The sequence below is a fragment of the Notamacropus eugenii genome, chromosome 2 (assembly GCF_028372415.1).
Source record: "Notamacropus eugenii isolate mMacEug1 chromosome 2, mMacEug1.pri_v2, whole genome shotgun sequence".
Classification (NCBI taxonomy): domain Eukaryota; kingdom Metazoa; phylum Chordata; class Mammalia; order Diprotodontia; family Macropodidae; genus Notamacropus; species Notamacropus eugenii.
This window is the reverse complement of record NC_092873.1, coordinates 91,456,728-91,481,937: the sequence shown is the minus strand read 5'-3', so window position 1 is coordinate 91,481,937 and position 25,210 is coordinate 91,456,728. Positions and strand designations below refer to the sequence as shown.

The 25,210-nt window shown below is 38.9% G+C and overlaps 1 protein-coding gene and 1 non-coding gene across 9 annotated transcripts in view; both read left to right on the top strand.

Moving 5' to 3' along the window:
• The first annotated feature begins 1,407 nt into the window (after positions 1 to 1,407).
• ILRUN (inflammation and lipid regulator with UBA-like and NBR1-like domains) overlaps positions 1,408 to 25,210 on the top strand; it is a 117,041-nt gene continuing 93,238 nt past the window's right edge. For 4 of the 8 annotated variants that reach the window (XR_011974174.1, XR_011974177.1, XR_011974175.1 and 1 more), the window contains exon 1: positions 1,508 to 1,782. Coding sequence is in view for 5 of the 8 variants with exons in the window: in XM_072641810.1 (XP_072497911.1) it covers positions 1,625 to 1,782 (158 nt within the window). In the remaining 3 variants the exon portion in view is untranslated. Of the gene's footprint in view, positions 1,783 to 25,210 lie in introns of all 8 variants that reach the window. The other 4 variants (XM_072641813.1, XM_072641812.1, XM_072641809.1 and 1 more) reach the window with 3 other exon arrangements.
• Positions 13,822 to 13,924, top strand: LOC140530579 (U6 spliceosomal RNA). The gene has a single exon (XR_011976012.1). It is a non-coding gene; the product is annotated as a U6 spliceosomal RNA (small nuclear RNA).

Genomic DNA, 25,210 nt, shown 5'->3' with positions numbered 1-25,210 from the left:
GGTGAGCACATAGTGAGGGCCTGACCAGGGAGGTCCATCACAGACCTGAGGCTGCCTCTCTCATGTGGCTAGAGTGTGTGTTACAGTAGGACATGGATAAGTTACCGGGACTTAGCTGGTTTTGGGCCAGGGGGTAGTCGTTTAGAAGGGTGAATTTTATGCAACGGGTTTAGTTAGCCTTCAGCTGGGGTACAATGTCACACGGGTGCGTTTCCGGCTTTTGGAAGAAGGCTAGAACCTTTATGTAATAAAATATTTGTATACAAGTAGCTGTATTATTACTAAGGGCACGCGGATGTAAATGTGCACACGTACTGTGTATGTATACGCACATCAGGGCTGTTTAGGAAAAATACTGATAGCCATTGGGGCCCACGATGATCCTTAAGGATGTACGTGCACCACAGGCGGTCTCACCCTAAGGGGCTTGCTTCGGAAACCCTCACTGTACCTTCCTGCACCCAGAGTCAGCGCTCAGTAACGCGGCCTGACTGTCACCCAACTGGCCTGGGAGAACCAGGCTCAGGCTTGACCTTCCTGGGCCACCTTGGGCACGCCGTGCCCTGCGCTCGGGAGGCACCCGGCTTTGCCAATCTAGAACAAAGGCTCGGAGGACCATTCTCGGGCTCTGGCGCTCCGGCAGCGCGGCTCGCGGCTCCCAGAGCCCTCCGCACTGGACACCCGGCGTCGGGATCCTTCGCCTCCAGCCCCGTCCTCCCCCCGCCCCCCAGGGTCCCACGCTCCTTATTTCCGTGTCCTCGGACAAGTCGCCGCCTGCCTCAGTTTCTCCAGCTGCGCAGCTCTCTAAGCCCGCTCTCCTGCGATGTCGGACGGCACTTATTGGGCACCTACCAAGTGCCCACCGCGCGGCCCCCCGGCCGCCTCTCCGTCCGCACAGGGCATCGTTCCCACCTCGAACCGGGTCCCGTCCACTCGGGCGCGCACGCCGTCCCCACGCCGCGCGGCGGGCCAGACCACTACGTCCCTCTACGACCCTCTCTTTCCTCTACGTCCCGCGCTCTCCCGAGCAGCGAGCTCAGTCTTAGGCTCTCCTCCCCACCCCCCCACTCCTCCTCCGCTTCCCCCCTCCCCTGCCCTCCCGCTCGTTCCACGCGGGGGACGTCACGGGATTGTGACGTCATTGAGGGGCGGGGGGAGTCGGGAGAGGAAGGGGCAGGGAGGGGGTGGCCCCCCTCCACCCCCCGCCGGGCCGCGGCGCCTGCGCAGTGGGTGCGGCGCGGGAGGAGGAGGGAGAGGAGAAGGTGGAGGCGGAGGTCTGGAGAAGCGGGGGGGTGGGGGGGGAAGCGGAGGAGGAGGAGGAGGAGGAGGAGGAGGCGGCGGCCGCGGCGGCGCTGGGGGGGGGCGGGGGGTGGGGGCGGGGGCGAGCGCGGAGCGTGAGAGCGAGAACGAGAGCGAGCGAGACTTTGCCCCCATGAAGCGGTGAGAGGCCCGGGGCCTACCTACCTACCTCAGCCGGGCGGAGCGGGCTCGGGCTCGGGCTCGGCTCCGGGGGGCGGGGGGGTGGAGCCGGGGAAGCAGCGCCCGGCGGCGGCGGCGGCGGCGGAAGGAGGCACGGTTGTAGCGGCGGCGGCGGTCCGGGCGGCAGGGGTGTCCGGCCCCCGCCATGGAAGGCATGGACGTAGACCTGGACCCGGAGCTGATGCAGAAGTTCAGCTGCCTGGGCACCACCGACAAGGACGTGCTCATCTCCGAGTTCCAGCGGCTGCTCGGCTTCCAGCTCAACCCGGCCGGCTGCGCCTTCTTCCTGGACATGACCAACTGGTGAGCCCGGCAGCGCGCCCGGCCCGGGCGGGACGGGGCCTGGGCCGGCGGGGAGCTGGGGAGGCAGGACGGGGTCCTGAGCGGCCGGGACTGAGGGGCGGGGAGGGGGGAAGGTTGGGGGGGTCGGGGGAAGCGCGAGAAAGCAGTAGGTAAAGGGGTCTGGTGGGCATGACCCCGGGCAGGAAGGCTGGGGAGAGTTCGGAGGCAGGGGCTGAAGAAACTTTAGGGAAGGAAAATAAAACCTTAGAAGAAGGCGGAACGCTTGGGGGGAGACTTTGGGGGAAATGAGGGGTACCTGAGAGGCCCCCGAGAGGGGCAAAGGCGGGGAGGAGGGAAGCAGTGTCCAGATGAGGGTCCTGCTCTGTTCCTGAGCTCCCCGGGATTCCCGTAAGGGGCACCGTGCTAAAGGAAGGGGTGGGTGCTTTTTTTTTTTCTGAAGTGGATTTTTAAAGGGAAGGTGGAGGAATGGACAAGTTGAAGTGCTGAAGAGTGAGTTCCTTCTTAGGAAGCTAATTTCTCTTCGGTCAAGATGTGGTGGAGGGGATGCACTTTACCCTTTGTGCTGAGCATTCAGTCTCCTGACATGTGGCACCTTGTTTTCCTTGGCACTAGTCCTACAACCTTCCCCCCTCTTGTCCTGCACTCTCCGAATTCTGCATAAACGCATTTAAACACACATAAACACGCAGCCTGAAAAGTGACTGTGAGCACCAGCCTTGTCAGTTCTCTGCCTTTCTTTGGGATCCCATGTGTTTATTGTACTGACACAAGCCAGGGAGTCCCCTGCCCTGTCCTGCTTCCTGCATCCTCAGAAATGCCTCTCTGCTTTTTCAGGGTAGTTTTGGTAAAGGCTAGTAGTGATAATTAAAAAAAACATGGGATGGAACTACTTAATTGACTTTTAAAGTCCCAAGTGAGTCCTAGCGCCTAAAACACTTGGCCATAAGTAGCAGACTGTATTTATGTTCTCTTTCTATGTGGTAATATCCATCAGTTTTGGAGGCGTTACTTTGGTGTCCTGCTTTGTGTGTTAACATTTGATAATGCGTGTGTAGTACGTTAAGATTTACAGAGTACTTTCTTTAAAACAGTCCTTTGAGGTAGATACTGCAGCTATTTCCACCTCTTTTATAGATGAGCAACGGGGGTTCAGAGAAGCTTGACTGGTAGGGGTTGAAGCTCTGGCACCTGTCAGAATTGGTGCCAGCATCGCTTTCCTGAATGTGTCTGCATACTTTCTCCATGGGTGCAGCAGCCTATGGTGATAGTGATTCTCTCCCTTCCTCCCTCTGAATGAATGCCTATGGCTCTGTCTGTACAGCTCAGCATTTATCATGTACTGTCCTTCATCATTTGTTTAAGTAAGCTCCTTGAAGACAGGGACTCTTGGATTTCTTTGTTACTTAGCATAGTGCCCTTTTAACATAATAAGTATTCAGTGAAGAGTGAAAAAATTGAGAAGGAAGTCTATTGAAGCAGCATCGTTTGGACCTTTCTCCCCCAACTTCCCAGCGTGTTTATGGTAGCACAGGATATAATCTAGTGATCTCATTTGGGATGGATCATTACTTTCTTCAATCTGCCAGTGTGTGAGTGGTGCCCTTTAAATCCTGCTAATTGTTAAGTTTAGTGGTTTTGTGATAGTCTTTATTTTTAGTAATAGGGTTAGGGGTAGGAGCTAGGCTTGTGATTTCATTGCAGTAGGGAATTCCCAAATGAGGAACACCTTCTACCAGTGTAGGTCTCTTCTCTGTAACTTATAATGTTAGTTTAGAACAACTGTAATTGCTAAGTTAAATGACTTAACCAGGATCACAAAGCCAGCATGTCCTAGAGGCCTGGGAGTAGATCCTTTATCTACTAAATGTAGTGGTTAGAAAACCTTGCCATCTAATGTAATGAATTTTATGAACCTAGAGAGAGTTTGTGTTTGTTTATTTGCCATCTGAAATACTTGTTTTATGTATTATGAAAGGTGAAGAATAGATGATAGTGTAAACAAGAATTTAAGTCACTTGAATTATTGGACTTTAAAAATTTTAATTGAATTTTCTTATGTTATACTTTTTTAACAAGCATTTTAAAGGTTATATACTTTTAAAATCTCAAAAATCACCGTTATTTTGAAGTAGGTACAATATGTAAATCACTTATATTCTTCTGTGTAACTATGTAACACTAGATATAACTGTTTTCAGGGTGAAGGGGAACCATTCTAGACAAGTTTCCTGATGACTTTCAAAAAAGTGTGATCGTTAATATTATGTTAAGTTTTGGGGATTTACCAGAGTCTACTGAAGTAGTAATCCAGTTTTTAGTAGCAAATTCTGTAGGTATAGAAGTAGTATTTTCATCCTTTGCATTAAATCATTCTAAAAGAAAGGAATCACTTAGGAAATAAGAGTAAGAAAGCTTATTCTCATTTTATGAGTGAAATCAAGACTTAAGTTATATAAACTGATAGGGAGATTTTTAAATGTTTCTGTTAACTGGAAGAAATTGTACACTTAGTTTTGTTTTAATCAAAGTCTAGGTAAAATTATTTAAAAATTTAGAATGTGTCGTTAAAGTAAACATTTAAGTTTTAGAATACACAGGCTCACCCTCTTAGTTAAAAACAGTTTGCATGTCTATTTCTTTTGGAGATAATTGTCTGATGCTTCATTACAAATACTTACACAGTCAATAGTAATGTTTTCCATTGGATGGTTGCACTTCTTAGTGACTTTACAAGCAATGTGTTTTAGTAAAAAAAAAAAAACCATAAAAAATAACTCTCTGAGGTAGCTACATAACTAATCTTAAAATCTGGATAAATGTTTTACTGTGTATACCATTTACTTTGTAAAAATAAAATCACTGTCATTCTGAATTATAAAGATTATATTAAGATTTTCTTCAACAAAAATGAACATTTTTGTAGACGCAATGTATTAAATTTGTTCTTTATGATTAGTGATTTAAATTAATGTCATCTGTAAAATCTATTTTGGGTAGCAATTATATAGTATGTATAATATAATATCGTATAGTATATAAAAATAATTATGTAGAAAGTAGTTTTGGAATATTTTTGTGTAATTTAAAATCTTAGTGCCACAGGCTTACAGAACAGTTTTAAATATGTATTAATAGAGGGAGTTTCTATACTAGGAATTCCTATCCTGATGAATTTGTGTATCTGATACCCCCCCAGTTGTAATCAAATGCCAATTTTAGTTCTGAGTATTTTTTCAGTATTCACACCAGATGATGAGACTGGGGTTAGGGAAAGGGAGTATACATTTATAAAGTGTTGACTCTGTGCCAGGCACTTTATATATATCATTTTATCCTCTCAACAACCTTGCTAGGTAGGTGCTTTATTGTCTCTTTTGCAGTTGAGGAAACTGAGCTAAATAAAAGTTGAGTTGCCCAGGTTCATCCAGTGAGTAAATGCCTGAATTGCTCAGGGTTACTGGGAGTAAGTGTATGAGGCTGGATTTGAACTTGGGTCTTCCTTACTTCAGGCCCAGCACTCTCACTGCACCACCTAGCTGGTTATCTCTTGTCTCCTGCTGAAGAATAAGTCTGAATTTTTCAAATGATAATGGTTATAAAATAAAATTCAAAAGATGAAAAATAAACCACATAACTTAAAGTACTTTTAGTACTATCCACAAAGGTGAAATGGCTTTTCTCACTGAGATGAATCTTTCACGGAATTTGAGGTGTGATAGGGGCCTTAATGGCTAGCTAGTCCATCCCATACTGAAGAGGTATCCCCACTATAACTTGCTTTAGTGGTCATCCAGTCATTGAAGACCTCCAATACCACCACCTCTTTTGGCAGTCCCTTCCAATTTTGAGCCACTCTAATTTTTATAGGAGGGTTTTCTGACTTCAAGTCTGAATTTACCTCTAGGCAACTTCTACCCAATGTTACTGGTCCTGCCCTCTGGGGCCAAATAGAACATGTCTAATTCTTTTTCCATGTGATAAGTTGGAACTTGAAATAACTTGCTACAGTTATCCTGTCCTCCCAGAATCAATCTTCAGACTAAATAAACGCCCCTAGTTCCTTCACCTGATCCTCATATAATATGGTCTCAAGATCCTTCACCATTATCTGGCTTATTAATTTCTTTCTTAAATTGTGCCCAGAGCTGGGTACTATACTCTAGATGTGGTCTAGCTTTGGGCAGAGCTGTTGAACACCTTATTCCTGGAAACCATGCCTCTCTTAACTTAGCTCAAGATTGCATTAGGTTTTTTTTTTGGCTGCCACTTCATATTGCTGACTCATATTGAGTTTGCAATCCACTAAAACACCCAGATCTTTTTTAGACAAACTACTGTCTAACTATGTTTTCCTCATTCTCTACTTGTGATGTTGATTTTTTTGAACCTAATTATAAGACTTTACCTTTGTCCCTATTGAATTTCATCTTCAATTCAGTCTAGTGGCCAACATGTCAAGATCTTTTTGGATCTTAATCCAGTCATCCTATCTTTTGAAGCTTTGTGCATATTTGATGAACATGCCATCTAAACCTTTTCTATAGTTCTGGACCAAGTGCAGATCCCTAATGGACCCTACTGGAGACAACCTGCCACACTGATATTGAACCATTAACAACTACTCTTGGAGTCTGACTGCTCATTCAGTTCTGAATCTATCTCATTAATTGTATTGTTTGATTTACATTTTTCCATCTTCACAGAATGACATGACATACTTTAATTAAATGTTTTCATAGAATCTAGGTATACTGTAACTACAGGATTCCCCTGATCTACCAGTTGAGTAACCCTGTCAGAAAAGGAAATAAGGTTAGTCTGGCATGACCTGTTCCTGAAGAAGCCATGCTGACTCTTTTAATCACCACTTCCCTTAATGGATCTTTACTAGCTATCTATTTAATGATTTGTCCTACAATTTTCTTACGAGTCAAAGTCAAGCTCATTAGCTTGTAGTTTACAGAATATTCTCTTTCCTTTTTTTGAAAATTGGGACATTTACTCTTCTCCAGTCTTGTGGTACCTCTTCTGCTCTCTCTGATCTTTTTAGATAAATGTATTGCTGACAGTGGCTTAGCATTCATATCTACTAGCTATCTTAGTACCCAAGTATGTAGTTTGTTGGAACTCAGTGACAAATCCATCAAGGGCAACAAAATACTCTTACTATCCCCTTCACTTATCTCAGATATCAGCTCACTGTTAGCTCCAGTGCACAGAAAATAAGCAAAATAAGAATTGAACTCTGTTGTGTTCTCTCTTGATCCTTGGCTATTATTGAGACTGCTTGAAATTCCAGGAGAGATGACCTATCCGTTCTTTCATCCTCCTTTTTCTCCAGTATAGCTCAAACCCCTCCCCTCCCACTCCTGTTCATTATGTTTAGCTTCCTTCATCAGCCTCATATGCTTAATTTTAGCACTTCTGACTTTTTCTGTGGGGCTGTGCCATATTCTTACCGTCATCTTGTGGTCATCTGTTTTTAAAAAATCTAGGTTTGTGTGTGAATTACCTGTCTGTCCACATCAGCCTTTTTAGATAATACTCATTTTTCTTCATTGGAATTGTTCCCTTTTATGTCTAAAGTAATTCATTCTTGAGCTTTTCTCATTTCTCCTAGGCTTTCTCCGTACAATTTTAATCCGTAAGATCTTACCTTTGCTTTCTCGGACTCACTGAAATTCTCCTCTCTCTCTTCCCCACCAAATTTTGAGGAGGCAAAAGATACTCTAACTGTATTTTCTTCTCTTTATCACATTCTAGCAGGGAGTGGTCACTTCTCCCCAGGGTATCCCATCATTTTCACTCCAGCAATCAGTTCTTCTGTGATAGTGGGATTCAGAATAGAATTTCCTCTTATCGGTTCCACCACCTTTTATTAAAGACTGAAATTATCGTTAAGATAAGTAGAAAGGTTAGTAAGTTGCTTGGCTGTGGGCAGAGAGAGAACTTTAGTAGCCACTAGGATCATTGAAACCCCTGGCTCTGTTCAGGCCTGTGATCTGTTCCCTAAACTTAAATCATTTATTTCTTCTTTCTGTTTAGGTGGTCTATGGTATAGTGTAATAACAAAATAAGTTCTGTTTTTCCTTCTACTGACCTACACCCAAATGTTTTCCACAGTGCTTCCCTTGCTTTGCTTCCTGAATTTCCTCATGTGAGTTATCCACTGTATTCTGGTTACGAGTTTCATGATCCCAAGTCTCAGTTAAAATTTAGATCAAATTTGTTTCCTTGTGTTATGACTTCTTGTTCTTGTTGCTTAAACCTTAGTCATTTGGAGTATGAAATAGAATTATGAATATACAGTAGTAAAGTTAGACCTAGAAGAGAACTCAGGATCTAGTACATTTTAGTTTTTCCTGAAACACTATGCCTAATCTTTCCAGTTTGTTGTCCTTTTATTCTTGGTTCCTCAAGGACAAAGATTTACATGATAGGGCTATGTACTATTTTAAATACAATTCAACAAATATTATTTAATCAGTTTACTAATTGTATATGAAATTCTTTGCTTAGGTACTGGAAGTCTAAGGAGGTCACAGTCTGGTGGGGTAATATGACAAATTCAAATATAACTAATGTAAAAATAAAATAAATGGTAAACATATTAGGAAGGTGCAAAGAAAGTGGCAACATTTGGTTTGGATTTAAAGAATGGGTATGAATTTTACATAGGAGAAAAGGCATTGAGGGGATGTACATGAAATTATCATATGATAGGATTATGCGAGAAAGAACTAACAATGAATGACAGTCAAGATTAAAAAAGATTTTTATAGGAGCACTCAATGGGTCATAATCTAATAGAGTGGAATTTAATAGGGATAAATGTAAAGTCTAAAACTTGGCTTTACAAGTACAGGATGTGGAAGGTATGGTTAGGTCACAGTTGCTGTGATAAAGGTCTGGAAGTATTAGTGGAAAGAAAGCTGAAAATGAGTAAAAAGTATGACATGGCAACCAAAAAATAAAATTCAGTCTTGCTCTGCATTTGGGAGAGTTATAGTGTCTTGATTAAAAAATGTGATAGATACTTTGATTGTAACACATCTGAGATAGTGTGGGATAAACACACTCCTTTCTTAACTCCTGCGGTGTTTTGCACACATTAGATGCATATTTGTCTGTGCTGTTTTTAGGTAGGAAATCCAGCAGTCAGGTAACAGTGGTACAGTAAGAATCACAGAATTTGAGAGTTGGAAGGTGCCTCAGTTGCCATCTAGTACAACGTGTACACAAAGGAATCCCCAACCAGTGTAATGCATGTGACAAGTGGCCATCCAGTCTCTGCTTCAAGACCTCAAAGGAGGTAGAATTCACTACCACTTGAGGTGCACCTTTTCCATTTTGGACAGCTCTAATTATTAGGTAGTGTTTCCTGATGTTAAGCCTAAATTGGACACTTTGCAGCTTCCACCTGTTGGTTCTAGTTCTGCCCTCTAGGACCAAACAGAGCAAGTCTAATCTTCCTCTTAAATATGATAACCCTTCAGATATTTGACCATAGTCATCATGTCCTCCTGAATCTTTTCTCTAGGATAAACATTTCAACAGATCCTCATATATTGTGAGTTCAAGGCCCCTTGCCATTCTTATTTCCCTCCTTTGGATAGTGTCCAGTTTCTCAATGTCTTTCTTAAATATGTGGTGCCCAGAACCGAAAGAGAGAAGACTGCTGTTGAAAAACAATCTTTTTTTTTTTTTTAAAAGACTGACCTCTAAACTGAGAGTAAATGGGTATGGGTATTACTCTATGTAATTGTTCATTTAATACTGAACATACAAGCCTTGTTATGGTATAGTAGACCCCACAATTGTAAGCTCCATGAGTCAAGAACTATGTCTTAATTATTTTTTTATCTTCCTCTATCTCCTGAGTTCATAACCTCAGTTTTTATTCTGACTTCTCACTTTTCTTCAACATTCATATCCAGTCAGTTGCCAAATCTTGTCATTTCTACTTCTACAATACCTCTCCCATCTCGATCCTTTTCTCATACACAGCTAACACCTTAGTTCAGGTTTTCATCACCTCTTTTCTGGACTATTATAGTAGCCTCCTAATTGATCTCCAGCCTCTAGTCCAAGGATGGTGAAGCTTTGAACTGGAGGTCACATGTGGCCCTCTCTTGGGTGTGGCCTTTTGACTGACTGAATCTAAGTTTTACAAAACAGATCCTTTTATTAAGGGGATTTGTTCTGTGAAGTTTGGATTCACTAGGTTCCACACTTGGGGACCTAGAGGGCCATGTGTGGCCTTGAGGCTGAAGGTTCCTTACCCCTGCTTTAGTATTTTCCTTCTCCAATGGAACCTCCACACATCTTCCAAATCATTACTCCCTTCCCATTTATTTATTGATGAATGATTTTTTTTTAAACCAAAACCTTTTTTTCTTTTTACATTTTAAGTTCCAAATTCTCTCCCTACCTCTAGCTCCTCCCCCATCCATTGAGAAAGCAATCAGTATGATGTCAGTTATACGTGTGAAGTTATGTAAAACATTTTCCTATTAACCATGTTGCCAAAAAAATGGGCAAGAAAAATAAAGGTGAAGATGTATGTTTGAAAATATGTTTTAATCTGTATTCAGGAGTTTCATAAGTTCTTTTTCTGGAGATGGATCCCATTTTTTACCATGGGTCCTTTGAAATTGTTTTGGATGATTTTATTGCTCAGAGCACCTAAGTCTTTCACAGTTGATCATCATACAGTATTGCTATTACTTTGTGCGATGTTCTCATGGTTCTGCTCACTTCGCTTTGCATCAGTTCCAAATTAATATCCTATAGCCCCAGTCTGACTATCACTCACTGCCTCAAGCACTTTGAGTGGGTCCTGTTGCTTTAGGACAAAATATAAACATGCCTTACATAAAGAGCCTTTAAAGCTCTTCATGATTTATATCAGCCTACTTTTACAGGCTTATTTTCCCTTCATTCACTCTGTGTTCTAACTGAACTGGCCTTCTTGCTTGGCTGTTCTCCAAACTCAGTATTTCTCGTCCTACCTTACTCCTCTGCTCAGATTCTAGACTAGGCATCTCTCCTCACCCCTACCTCTTAGAATTGCTAGTTTCCTTCAAGACTTGGCTCCAGTGCTCTACCACCTGTGTGAAGCCCTCTGTAGAAATTTGTTAGTACTCTCTTGTCTTAACATTGTGTACATCCTTAAGCTGCATATATGTTTTGCCCTCATCTCCACAATAGAAAGTAAATTATTGGGCTATTTTTTACTTTGTGTTTGTGTCCTCAGTGACTAGCATAATTTTTTTTTTTTTTACCTAGTAGGTGCTCAGTAAATGCTTATTGTATTAGCTTCTATTTGGAGAGTTAGAGTTCATAGAGGATTCATGCATCACTTTTTTTTAAAAAGCTAGGTACTTTTAAGAAATTTAGCTTCAAGATACTTTCCGAAATTTAGTTGATTCATTCCATGGTTATTTAACTTCGCACAGAATTATCTTTGTGATAAAATATTAGAACTTGAGAGGCACATAGCCAATAAGTTTACCTTTTTTCCAGAAGTCAAATGATTTAAATAATTCCTGAAAATGTAAAATTTTCTTTTAATTTATTAAATTCTAATTGCTATCTTTTTATGTAACCTTCATTTCTGAATATGCCCCTTACCCCTTCCTACCTAGAGTGTTATTCGTAGGACAGGGAGGAAAAAGGGAAGGAAAAAAAAAGACAAAATTCACCCAAACTAAATCTCATACCTACTACCTATGACAATCTGTGAAGTGTCCCTAATCTCTGCACAGAAGGGAGAGAGATTTTCTCACTTCTTGGACCGCTCTTGGCCATTTTAGTTACACAGCGTTCTTCTTGGTTTCTCTTTCAGTGTCCTCTGAAGTCCTATGTATATTCCTAGTTTTGCTTACTCTGCTTCAGTTAATTTAAGTCTTCCCAGGCATCTCTTGAATTTTTCATAAACATCGTTTTTCACCGCATATTCTGTAACTTGTTTAGCCATTCCCTAATTGATGTGCATATGTTTTATTTCCTGTTCATTATCACAAAAAAATGCTACCATGAATATTTTGGAATATGTGGGACCTTTCTCTCTTTGACCTTTTAGGTGTAGCATGTCTAGCTGGCAGTGGGATCTCTGGGTCAGAGTATAAGGATAATTCCAGGTTACTATTTAGAATGCTTTTCTTTCAGTTCTTAAACACCTGCATACAACAAAAGAGATATTTTATCTTTTTGTTTTACGTTATTGATAACATATTGATAAAAATATTTTTCATTTTATCCTAACCCATTAAAATTTTTTCTTTTACTCATTGAATGTAACCAGAGACATTTTCTTTTCCCTGTGTTTTGACTGGAAGTGATATTAACTTGGTTCTTCCTTCTTATTTTCTGTCCTGTTGGTCTTTTGTTATACACCTTAACGTGTTTTTTTGGTGGGGAGTGGAGGGGTGGCTAACAGTGGCTTCCTATTGCTACTTGTATTAATTTAAACTTGAATTCATCAGCAGCTTTAGAAGACCTACTGCCATATGGTTTTGCCATATGTATCCTGGCTTGTATTTTCTTTTCTAGCTTTGCAAATCTGGTGCAGGGGAAATCCAAATGCTGGCCCTTCCTGTCTGGATGGAGCCAGTTATCCAGCTCCTCAGGCCACATTTCCTAAATAATAAATAGCAGCATGGCAGCTGTATTAAGTGTCCATGGCATATTTAAAAACACCTAGAAGCACACATCAAGTAAGAACATTGGACAGCTCTCCTCTGGATTGGTTTCTGGGAAACCATGGGCTAGAATCACACAGCATGTGAAGGCATGGAGGGGTGTATTTTGATCTGTATTGATAGAGGGAGATAATCACATCAGTGACATTTAGATTCATAGAATTATTGAAGCAGTCGTACTTCCTTCACAAGGTAATTGTCAGGAAAGTGTTTGGAGAGCTACAAAACAGTGTGAGAGTGTGTGTGTGTGTGTGTGTGTGTGTGTGTGTGTGTGTGTGTGTGTGTGTGTATGTATGTATGTGTGTATATACATAAAGTTTTATGTGTATATAAAAAAAGCTATATTTGCATATGTAAATGACCTATTAATAATATTACTTTAATAAAGTTACTGCTTTTGTCATGGAACCATCACTCAGTTCCCCCAGAAAAATTCCTATTTTTCTTTGCCTTACTGTATCTTTTTTCTCCTTCAGAACCATTGAAAATCTACTTCCTCCATGCAGCTTTTCCTAATCTTAATTGGCCATAGACACAGTTCAGTGCCTTGCACATAGTAAATATTTGATTGAATGACTTCTCCAGCCTCTACTTTTTGTCTTCTTAGTTAATTAACATTTATGTTTTGATCTTTTATATAATTATAGTTAAGCTGTAGAATCAGTGTTAGTGTTAGTGCTGGAGGGGATTTTAAGAATGTTAGAAGTCCAGTTTGATTTTATAGATGAAGAAATTGAAGCCCAGAGGGGTCATGTGAGTTAGTTAGCTTGTTGGTTACGTACATGTTCTTACGAATATTTGTTTTTACCTGTTGAATATATATAATTGAGTCTTCCTGATTGGGAAATTTTTGAGGGCAGAGAAAGTTATCTTGTTTAAAATTTCCCAGTTTTAGTTATGTGTTATGTATACAATACAAAGTGTACAATAAAAAATTTTGACCAACTATTTGTCATTTTCAGGTTCTGAGCCTGTATTGTCCCAGATGCAAAAGAAAAACAATCTAGTTTGGCTTTTCAGTACCTGTATCACGAACAATTTCAGAGTAACTAGGATTCTTGATTATACTTATTAACAGAGGATATCGTTGTTCTCTTTTAGCTAGACTAGAATAATTGAAATTCAGGAAAACTTATAAAACTTGTTTGAACTTTTACATTTAAACTCTTCCCCCTCCCTCAGTTTTTAACTCATCTGCCAACAAGCAGACGAATTTAAAATTTCATAGTCCTCTTTTGACCTCCTATTGGAGGTGCTGATAAATCAAATGACCAAATAAAACATTTTCTAATTGGAAGGGTTAGGGGCCTAGACTTGACTAATCAAGGGTTGATTAGTGGTCACTTTGGCAGCACATATACAAAAATTGAAATGATGCAGAGATTAGTGTGGCCCTGTAATGGGATGACATGTAAATTCATGAAATGTTTAACTTTTTGGAATTGAAAATAAAAAAAAATTATTTTTTTAATTTTTAAAAGTTGATTATTTTGGGACTTAGCATCAGTTTAGGTGGAAAAGCCTTCTAATATATTGTTAGTTTACTTTACTTTAAATTTCCATTGAGCTCTTATATACCAAACATACCAGCTTTGTTTTTGCCCCCCCAATGTTTTCAGGAAAGGACAAGATTTTGTTATAGGAGAAGGTCCTTTTTTGGGGGTGAGGGTTGGAAGAGGGTTGTTATTGGGAAATGACATTGGTGTAAAAAACAAAAGTTTGAGTAAAATATTTTTAAAAAGAAAGAAATAGCTTATATGCCTTAGGCATACTTTTCTTCCTTCTATGTCTTTTTTTTAAATTAAATTTTATTTTTTTAGATCAACAAAAATCCTCCTTCTTTTCCCCACCCCAGTTGAGAATGAAAAAGAAAGAAACAAACCACCTGTTAACAAATGTATTTGGTCAAAATACATTTCTGCAGTGTCTATGACATACACATTTGTTTAATATATACATATGTAGGGAAATAAAGGATGTACAAAAATATAAATCTTGAACAATATACACATACACATAAAAACAAATTAAGGATATACAAAAATATTTTTATATTTTAGAAATCTAGCTATGTATCTATTTCATTTTGTCCTCTTGAGTCCTTTGGAGTCATAGGTAGTCAGAGTTCCAAAAGCTTTCACAGTTCTTTTTTTGCTGCAGCATTGTGGTCATTGTATAAATTGTTCTACTGGTTCTCCTCACTTCACTCTGCATCAGTTCATAAGGGTCTTCCTAGTTTTCTCAGAAACTATCCCCTTCGTCATTTTTTACAGCATTCCTTACAGTATTTCTTACAGTATTTTGTCATATTTTTATATCATAACTTTTTCATTCATTCCCCAGTTGTTGGGCACCCTCTCAGATTGTCATTCTTTGCCACTTCTGAAAGCTGTAAATATTTTTGGTACATCTTTAAAGGTTGTTTGGCTTAGTAGTGCAATGGATAGAGCACCAGGCCTAGAGTCAGGAAGACCTCTGAGTTTAAATTCAGCCTCAGAAATACACTATCTTTGTTACCCTAGGTAGGTCAATTTAACTACTGACTGCCTTGTTTTCTCATCTGTATAATGGGGATAATAATAGCACCCACCTCCCAAAGTTGTAAGGATTGAATGAGATAATTATTGTAAAGCTACTTAGCACAGTGTCTGGCACATAGTAAGCACCATATAAGTGTTGGCTATTGTTATTCTGCAATCATATGTGATACTGTCTATGGCTCCCTGGTACTTGAATTCTTTTTTTCTGGTTCCTTTAGTATTTTTTTCTTTGACTGGAAGCTCTGGATTTAGGCTGTAATATACTGGGGAGTTTTCATTTTGAAGTTATTTTCAGGTCACCAGTGAATTCTTTCTATTTCAACTTTGCCCTGTGGTTCTGAGAGGTCAGGGCAATTTTCTCTTATGATTTACTGAAATATGGCTAGGTGATTTTTTTTTTTTTGACCATGGCTTTCAGAGATTAGAGATTAGACTACAGCAACTTAAATTAATTTAAGACTCATAAATTATTTCTCCTTGATATCTTTTCCAGTAGTTTTTGCTATTGACATACCTTTCGTTTTCTTCTGTTTTTTTTCTGTCCTTTGACTTTGTTTCAGTATTTCTTGTTATATCATGGAATCATTGACTTCTATTTGAACTTTTCTAATTTTTGAGGTATTATGCCAAGTGGGTAATTCTCTTCAGTTCCTTCTTCTAAGGCTTTCATTTTTTTCCCTCTAGCATTTTCATATATAAAAACATTTAAAAATTCTGCTTTTTTAACTTGCTTTGTCTCTTAAGGAGTTCTAGTTGAGCTTGTACCCAAGCTGTGTTTTTCTTTGAGGCTTTATTTTTGGTGTCATTCTCTTTTGGGTTTGCATCTTGTGGTGTTTTTTATGTTGGGATTCTTTTTTTGCTTTGGTTATTCTTCCAGCATGCTTTTTTACTTTGGACTTTATGTTAGGGTCATATTCTGTCCACTTGTGGAAGGAATTTCTAAAATGGTCCTCCGGCTGCTTTCTCTTGAGGTAATGAGTGTTGTGTTATTCCAGGATCTTGAGGACAGCTTAGGCTGATGACTGGAAAACTTTCAGTGCTGCCACAGTGGTCTGATCCAGGACAAAGTCAGATAGTCTCATTTTACTAACTGTTTGAGTTCTCCAGGTTCTTGTCTTGGGTTTGGTTGGATCCAGGTAGATCGCTGCTGATCCTAACTTTATCAGCCAACTGAACAACTCTGCTGGTTCTTAGGGACACACCTGCAGGCTTGCTTTGGTCTGGAATTCCCACCTTGCCTATTCCCCTGCAGATTTCAGACTGGGCTCGAGGTTGGAACTGAGACTCCATCCCAGATCCTGAGATCTGAGCCACTGCTTGCTTCAGAACTTGTTTTTTGCTCTGTATACAACTCAGCCCCCACTACTCTTCCTTATCATGGATTAATTTCCTCTAAGTTCAGGTCCCTTCCTCAGTTTGTCTAGAATCTGTGACATGGCATTGCCAGTTGGCACCTATTTCTGTACCAGATGTAAGGTCAGGTCCCTTTATTCCTGAACTAGGACTTTTTTTTTTTTTGCCTGTGTATAGTGGTGCATAGCCTGCATAGCCACTCCCTAGGCTGGAATGTTCCGTACCCACTAGTCCTGGCCAGACCCCATTCCATGTTCATGGACTCCCTCTGTCTCCCTATGCCAACCTGGGCTGGAAAAATGACTAATTTTTTTTCTTGGATTTCATGATCAATATTCAGTCTAGTGTATTTTGTGGGTCTCTTTGGAGGAAATGTGATGTTTTGTTGTTTCTTATTTTTTGGTTTGTTTGCATTGTGGGGTCAACGATGGATCTTTGTTTTTGTCTCGACAGTGAGAGAACTATCTCTGGGTTTCTCCCTTTGATCCTCTACATGTTCTTTGTCTTGGTCCCATTTACTTCTTTTGTTTCAATTAGAACCTCTAAGAAGGTGATTTTTCAAGTCTTACTTTTCAACTATGACCTTTCTCTTCATGCTCCAAGATCATGTGTCTGTTGGACACTTAGATGTTCTTCTAGCTTCTAAAACTTGCCCCAAATTGAGCTTATTACTACTCCTGCCTACACATTCAGTAATTTTTTCTTTTCCAACTTAATAGTATTTGATTTTTCAAATTATATGTAAAGATAGTTTTCAACAGTCATTTTTTTATAAGATTATGCGTTTCAATTTTTTTCCCTCCTTCCCCAAGACAGCAAGCAATCTGATATAGGTTATAGACATACAATCATGTTAAACATTTATATGTTAGTCATATTGTGAAAGAAGAATCATAAGAAAAGGGAAAAACCATGAGAAAAAAACAGTGAAAATTGTATGCTTTGATCTTCATGTAGACTCCATAGTTCTTTCTCTGGATGTGGATAGCAATTTTCTATCATGAGTCCTTTGTTATAGTTTTGGATTATTGTGTTGCTGAGAAGAGATAAGTCTGTCATAGTTGATCATCACACAGTGTTGCTATTACTGTTTACAATGTTCTCCTGGTTCTGCTCACTTCATTTAGCATCAGTTTGTGTAAGTCTGTTAAGGTTTTTCGGAAATCTGCCTGCTCATCATTTCTTATAACACAAAAATATCCCATTGTACACATTTATTCTTAAGTATTTCTGGTAATGATCATCAGTATTAGTTTTCTTGTCACTTGAGTCTAAAAACGAATTTGTTTTGACTCTTTTTATCTCCTTAATCTTTCCATCTCATTCCAAGTCCAGTTAGTTGCCAAGTCCTATACAGATTCTTCTTGCATAATATCTTGAATTTATTCTTTTTCTTTCTTTTTGCCTAGTTCAGATTCCACCTGTCTTTTAGTTGAGCTGTTGCTATATTTAACCTGATCTCTAGTTACTTCTCCCTTCTTCCAATTCTGCCAACTATTGCTAGAGTAATTTTCCTAAAGCTTAGTTCTGTTCGTATTTTTTTTCCTGCTTACAAAGCTTCAATGATTCCCACCATCAAAGTTCAAACTTTTTAACTTTATTCAAGATTCTTCATAATCTGGATCCAACCAACTGTGCCGTATACCAGCAGTCCTCTGTATCATTTGTGGTTGTCAGTCCCCAAATGTATTCTGCTTTTCCATCTCTTGCCCTTCTCTCTTGCTGTTCCCAAACTTCGAATTTCTTGGACCCTTAATGTACATCTGCCTATTGAAATCCTATCCATTTTTCTAGACCATGCTCATATGTGTCTTTGGCTCATGTATGTTTCTGATTTACTTTTTTTTTTTTTTGAAGGCTCCTTTCTTTACCCTATCTTGAGCTGAACATGCCTTCTCTTGGACTGCTGTGTTGCTTTATGTGCCTCTCTGGTACTTGTATGCCATGTGTTTGTTTATGTAGTTTATTTTCCGTTCTAGATTTTAAATGAAAGGATTTAAAAGAAATTGAAAAAATTTGTCATTAGACATTTTTTTTTAGCGGAAAGACACGATATGGCATTGATTTTAGTCCTGAAATAGGATTCTCATTCATCCTGCAGGTTTTTCATTTTGTTTTAGTACCTACATAGGGAAGCTAATGCTTTTCATTTTTGGATGGGGAAAGGGATGTAGAAATGAGTAAAATAAAAAGGTAATAATTTTTTTCAGTTATCAGTGATCCATTCCTTGTAAGTGATTTTTATTCATCTTTTGGTTTTTATGTTACCTGTATTTCATGGTGTTTTACCCTTTCCTTCCCAGGGAATCATCCTGTTCCAAAAAAGAATAAAAGAGAAAAAAGAAAATAGTTCAACAAAACTTAGCAGTGCATCAGTCACCTCTGACATTTACATTGTTCCATACTCATATTCTTTCATGTCTTTGAGGAAGGGAAAGAGTTGCCTTTTTCTATTTTTTTTTTGAGGCTAATCGTGGTCATAATTTTACAGTATTCAGTTTTCATTTATTGTTTTTTTCCATTTATATTGACTTTATATATATATATGTGTTTTCCTAGTTCTATACTTCATTTTGTGCCAATTCATGTCTTTCCAAGCTTCTCTGTATGCATAATTTTTTATAGCACAATGGTATTGTTATATTCATATACCACAGTATATAGCATATTTGTGTGCTACATGTTTTATTCATGTGCCACAACTGGTTTAACTATTCCTCTACTTTTTTCTAGTTCTTTGGTACTTCAAAAAGTGTTGCTATAAATACATTTTTTTTCTGTGACCTCTTTGGGGTAAAAAAAAATATATAAAGTTAAAATATATATAAACACATATATGTATATATTATGTATACATATATGCATATATATTTAGCAGTGGAATCTCTGGGTCAAAGATTATGAACATTTTAGTCATTCTGTTCTCCTAATTTACAGATTGCTGTAGAATCTGCTCAGAATAATTGGACCAATTCACAGCTCTGCCAACCACTAGTCTTTTTGTAATCCCTGCAATTGACTTCCCATCTTTTGACATCTTTGCCATTTGGTTGTTTGTGAGATAAAACCTGAGAGTTATTTGGATTTGCATTTCTCTTAGTGATTTTTGGGACATTCTTTCATAATAAATAATTTGTAATTATCTTGAGATCTGTTTGTTTCTATCTTTGGGCAATCATCTTCTCAATCACCCAGGCTTGCAAATTAGGGGTCATCCTTGACTCCTCACTTACCTCTGCTCTCTGAATCTAATCTGTTGCTAAGACCTATTTTACTTTTTTAACATTTCTTTCATACTCTGCCTCCTCTCCTCTGATATTCCCACCACCCTTGTGCAGGCCCTTATCACCTTACGCCTGGATTATTATAATAATCTTCTGGTTGGTCTCCTTGCCAGAAATCTTTCCCTACTCCAATCCTTCTAACACACAACTGTCAAAATGATCTTCCTAAAGTGCAGTTCTGGCCATGTCATCCTTCCTTCTTTCTGCCTCCCTCCCAGTCAATAAATTCTAATGACTCCCTATCACCTCATGATCAAATATAAAATCTTCTGTTTGGTATTGAAGCCCTTTATAATCTACCTCCTTCCTCTCCTTTTCTAGTGTTCTTACCACTCCTACCCCTCTTTGCCCTAATATACTATTTTATCCAGTGATATATTGGCCTCCTTGCTGTTTATTCAAATAAGGCACTCCTGACTTTGGGCATTTTCACTGCTCGCATGCCTGGAATTCTCTCCCTCCTTATCTCTGGTTTCCTTGACTTTACTGAAGTACAAACTAAAATTCTCTCTTCTGTAAGAAATCTTTGCAAATTCTTCTTTAATTCTAGTGCCTTCTGTCAGTTGATTTTTTTCTCACTTATGCCTGTATATAGCTTGTTTGTACACAATTGTTTGCATGCTATCTCCCAGACTCCTTGAGAGAGCAGAGCCTGCCTTTTTCTTTTCCTTGTTTCCCTAGCACAGAGCCTGGTGCATAGTGGGCTTATTAAATGCACATTGTCTGACTGATCACTTCTCTGTTGAAGTGATATATTTCTCTTAGCTGTTCATAAATCTTGGATGTCAAATCCTTATCACAGACATTTAAAACAGATGATTTTTAAAAATTATATCCTGGATTGTTCATTTTGTTCACACAAGTTTTTCAATTTCATATAATAAAAATTACTTTATCTTTGTAATTTCTTATGTCCCTAGTCTGGTTAAGAATTCACCCCACACCCATATGCATGAAAAGTATATGATTTTCTCTTTTTAATGATGCAATCTTTGATATTCAGGTCATGAGTTTATTGTGGGATGTGGTATAAGAGATTTGTCTAAGCCTGTTTTCTGCTAGACTGTATTCTAATTTTCTTAGCCATTCTTATTGAATTCAGAGTTCTTTCCTAGATAATTTATATTTTAGCATTTATTTTTTTTTAATTTTTTTTAATTTTTTTTTAATTTTTTCATGTTTAACAATCACTGCCATACAATTGTGATTTTATCCCCCCCCACCTGCCCCCCACTCCCCCCCTCCCTCCCCACGACTGCATACAATTCTGTATAGATTCTACATATACTTTCCTATTGAGTATATTTTCACTATAGTCATGCTATGTAGTCAGACTAAGATAAATGAAAGAAATCGTATAACAAATCAGAACATGATACACAAACACATACACATACACAAACATGATCTGCTACATTATGTGAGTGACTTCCATATTTCTCTCTCTGAGTGTGGAAGGCATTTTGCCCTGAGAACCACCATTGGGATTTTTTTTTTGGTAAGAAGTTCTTGTGTTATTACAGAAATCTAAGTCTACCAGAAAAAACTCTCACACACTGTGGTTGCTGTGCATAAAGTTCTCCTGGTTCTGCTCCTTTCACTCAGCATCAGGTCATATAAGTCCTTCCAGGCCTCTCTGAAGTCTTCTTGTTCATCATTTCTTATGGCACAATAGTACTCCATTACATTCATATACCATAATTTATTCAGCCATTCCCCAATTGATGGACATCCCCTTGACTTCCAGTTTTTGGCAACTACATAGAGTGCTGCTATAAATATTTTTGTACATGTGGGACCCTTTCCCATTTTTATGATCTCTTGGGGATATAGTCCTAGTAGCGATATTGCTGGGTCAAAGGGTATGCACATTTTTGTAGCCCTTTGGGCATAGTATTTTAGCATTTATTTAATGTTGAGCTCTTGAGTCTTGTCTAGCCTATTGTATTGATTCTCTTCTTTTTTTTAGCCACTAATGAATGATGCTGACAATTATAGCTTTCTAAAATAGAAGTCAAATTCAAGTCTTAAAGTGCTATTCCATCTTCATTCCTACTTTTTCCCCATTATTTCCCTTGATGTTGTAGATCTTTTGTTCTTCCAAATGAATTTTATTATTTTATCTAGCTCTCTAAAACATCATTTTTTCTGATTATTTCTTTTATTTTTTTAATTAATTTATTTTTAGTTTTCAACATTCACTTCCACAAGATTTTGAGTTCCAGTCTTCCCTACCCCTACCCCAAGATGGTGTACATTCTTTTTATCCCTTCCCCCAATCTTCCCTTCTTTCTATCATGCTCCCCCCTTTCTCTTATCCTATTTCCCTCTATTTTCTTGTATTTTCTGTACCCTATTGCCTGTATGTCTTATTTCTCAGATGCATGTAATACCAATTTTTAACATTTGTTTTTAAAACTTTGAGTTCCCTCCCTCCCTACCCACGCCCATTGAGAAGGTAAGCAATTTGATATAGGTTATACATGTGTAGTCATGCAGAACACTTCCATAACAGTCATGTTGTGAAAGACTAACTATATTTCCCTCCATCCTATCCCGCCCCCCATTTATTCTGTTCTCTTCTTTGATCCTGTCCCTCCTCAAAAGTGTATACTTCTGATTACCCCCTTCTCCCATTTGCCCTCCCTTCCATCATCCCTTTTCCCCTCCTCCCTTGCTTTCCTGTAAGGTAAGATAGATTTTCATACCCAATTGACTGTGTATGTTATTCCCTTCTTAAGCCAAATCCAATGAGAGTAAGGTTCACTCGTTACCTCTCACCTCTGCCCTCCCATTGTAAAAGTTTTTTCTTGCCTCTTTTATATAATTTACCTCATTCTATTTCTCCCTGTCTCCTCCCAAATTTTATTATCATCTCTTCATCTTCAACTTACCCTGTGCCCTCTATCTATATGTATATAGTCCCTCCAACTACCCTAGTACTGAGAAAAGTCTCAAGAGTTACAAATATTATCTTTCCATGTAGGAGTGTAAACAGTTCAACTTTAGTAAGTCTGTTATGATTTATTTATCTTTTCTGTTTACCTTTTCATACTTTTCTCATTTCATTTATTTGAAAGTCAAATTTTCTATTCAACTCTGGTCTTTTCATCAAGAATACTTGAAAAGCCTCTATTTCATATCCATTTTTTTTCCCCTGCAGTATTATACTCATTTTTGCTGGGTAGATGATTCTTGGTTTTAATCCTAGCTCCTTTGACCTCTGGAATATCATATTCCAAGCCCTGTGATCCCTTAATAGAGAAGCTACTAGATCTTGTGTTATCCTGATTGTGTTACCATAATAGTCAAATTGTTTCTTTCTAGCTGTTTGCAGTATTTTCTCCGTGACCTGAAAACTCTGGAATTTGGTTATAATACTCCTAGGAGTTTTCTTTTTGGGTTCTCTTTCAGGAAGAGATCAGTGAGTTCTTTCTCTTTTACCCTCTGGTTTTAGAACATTAGGGCAGTTTTCCTTGAAAAGATGATATCTACCTCCTTTTTTTGATCATGACTTTCAGGTGGTCCAATAATTCTAAAATTATCTCTCTAGGAGCTGTTTTCCAGGTGTGTTGTTTTTCCAATGAGATACTTCACATTGTCTTCTATTTTTTTCATTCTTTTGGTTTTGCTTCATAATTTCTTGACTTCTCACAAAGTCATTAGCTTCCATATGCTCCATTTTAATTTTTAAGCAATTATTTTCTTCAGTGAGCTTTTGGAATTCTTTTTCCATTTGTCCAGTCATGCTTTTTAAGGCATTCTTCTCCTCGTTGGCTTTTTGGGCCTCTTTTGCAATTTAGGTTAGTCTATTTTTTAAGGTGTTATTTTCCTCAGCATTTTTTTAGGTTTTCTTTAGCAAGCAGTTGACTTGTTTTTCTTGATTTTCTTGCATCACTCTCATGGCTCTTCCCAGTTTTTCCTCTACTTCTCTTACTTGATTTTCAAAATCCTTTTTGAGCTCTTCCATGGCCTGACACTAATTCATGTTTTTCTTTGAGGATTTGGATGTAGGAGCTTTGACTTTGTTGTCTTCTTCTGGTTGTATGATTTGATCTTTCTTGTCACCAAAATAAGATTCTGTAGTCTGATTTTTTTCCCACTGTTTGCTCATTTTCCCAACTTGACTTTTGAGCTCTTTGTCGAGGTAGGTCTCTGCTTCCATTGGGAGTTAGGGGGGTCAGGGCAAGGTGGTATACTATTACTGTCCCAAGCTTCAGGGGTTTTATGCAGCTGTTTTCAGAGATACTTCTAGGGACCTGCAAATTTTCAGCTCTTCCAAGGTTGTATGAACAAAGGAGAGGTGTTTATTCCACTCCTGGTCTGTGCTTTGGTCTGTGAGTGACCTTGAGCACTCTTTTCCACCTTGGAAATGTGAGGAGGATTCTCTCTCCACTGATGCCACAAGCTCCATCATGCTAGCACTTTTCCTTGCTCAGGACCACCACACAGGACTGCAACCCAGATTTAAGCAAGGTAAAGCAAGAGAATCCTGGCTTAGCACCAGCAGAGAGATCCCTGCAATCCCCCTTTGATCAGATTCTCAATCCCCCCACAGTCTGTGGAACTAGAGATCCAGAAACAGCCAGTGTTGCTGCTGCTGTCGTGGCTACTGGCCCCAGTTCCCCAGGGCTTGAACTGGTCTACGCTCCTCTCTCACACAGGTCCGACAGGCTTTTCCTACTGACCTTCTAATTTATCCTTAGTGTTTTGGGGTTGAAAAGTCTGGAGACCACCACAGCTGCTATGATTCAGTGTCCTGAGGTCTGCTCAGGCCCTGTCTGTGCTGGCTCTGCTCACACTGAACTCTGTGCTCCTCTCCCAGCCCTGCTCAGCAGACTTTTCCTGTCACCCTTCCAGAATTTCTTGGGCTGGAAATCTGCTTAACTGTCATTTTGTGGGTTCTGCTGCTCTAGAATTTATCCAGTGTCATCTTAACAGGTATTTGGAGTGGTTTGCAGGAGATCGCAAGCAAATCCCTGCTTCTATTCTGCCTTCTTGGCTCTGCCTTAAGCATCATTTTGGTAGTTTGATTGCTATAGCATTCTATCAATAAATTCTTTGGTAGGATTGTCATTTTTATTTTATTGCTACCTCAGCTATGAGAATTGAATACTCCTCTTCTTATTTAAATTCTTCTTTATTTCTTTAAAGAAATTGAGTGTAAACAAGTATTGAGTTTACTTTGGTAGAATGATTCCCACATATTTTATGTATTTTGTAGTTATTTTCAGTGGGTTACATTTTTTTTAAAATCTGTTTTGAGAGATTTTTGTTATGTTAGTACAGTTTTTGAGGTATTCTGGGCGCTTAGGTTGGGTATTACAGTGTTCTGCTAATTTATCATTATGTGGAATGAGTACTGTAAATGTGAGATACTCGTGGAGAAATAAACAGGTGACTATGTTAGTAGAGCAGTGTGTGACATATAGTAGAAGTTTAATAAATATTTGTTGGTGGGAAAAACCAAATCATACCAATTTTGACATTTTTACTGTGAAACCAGAAGACAGAAGATGTAGCGAAATGGAAAGATAACTTAGAGGTT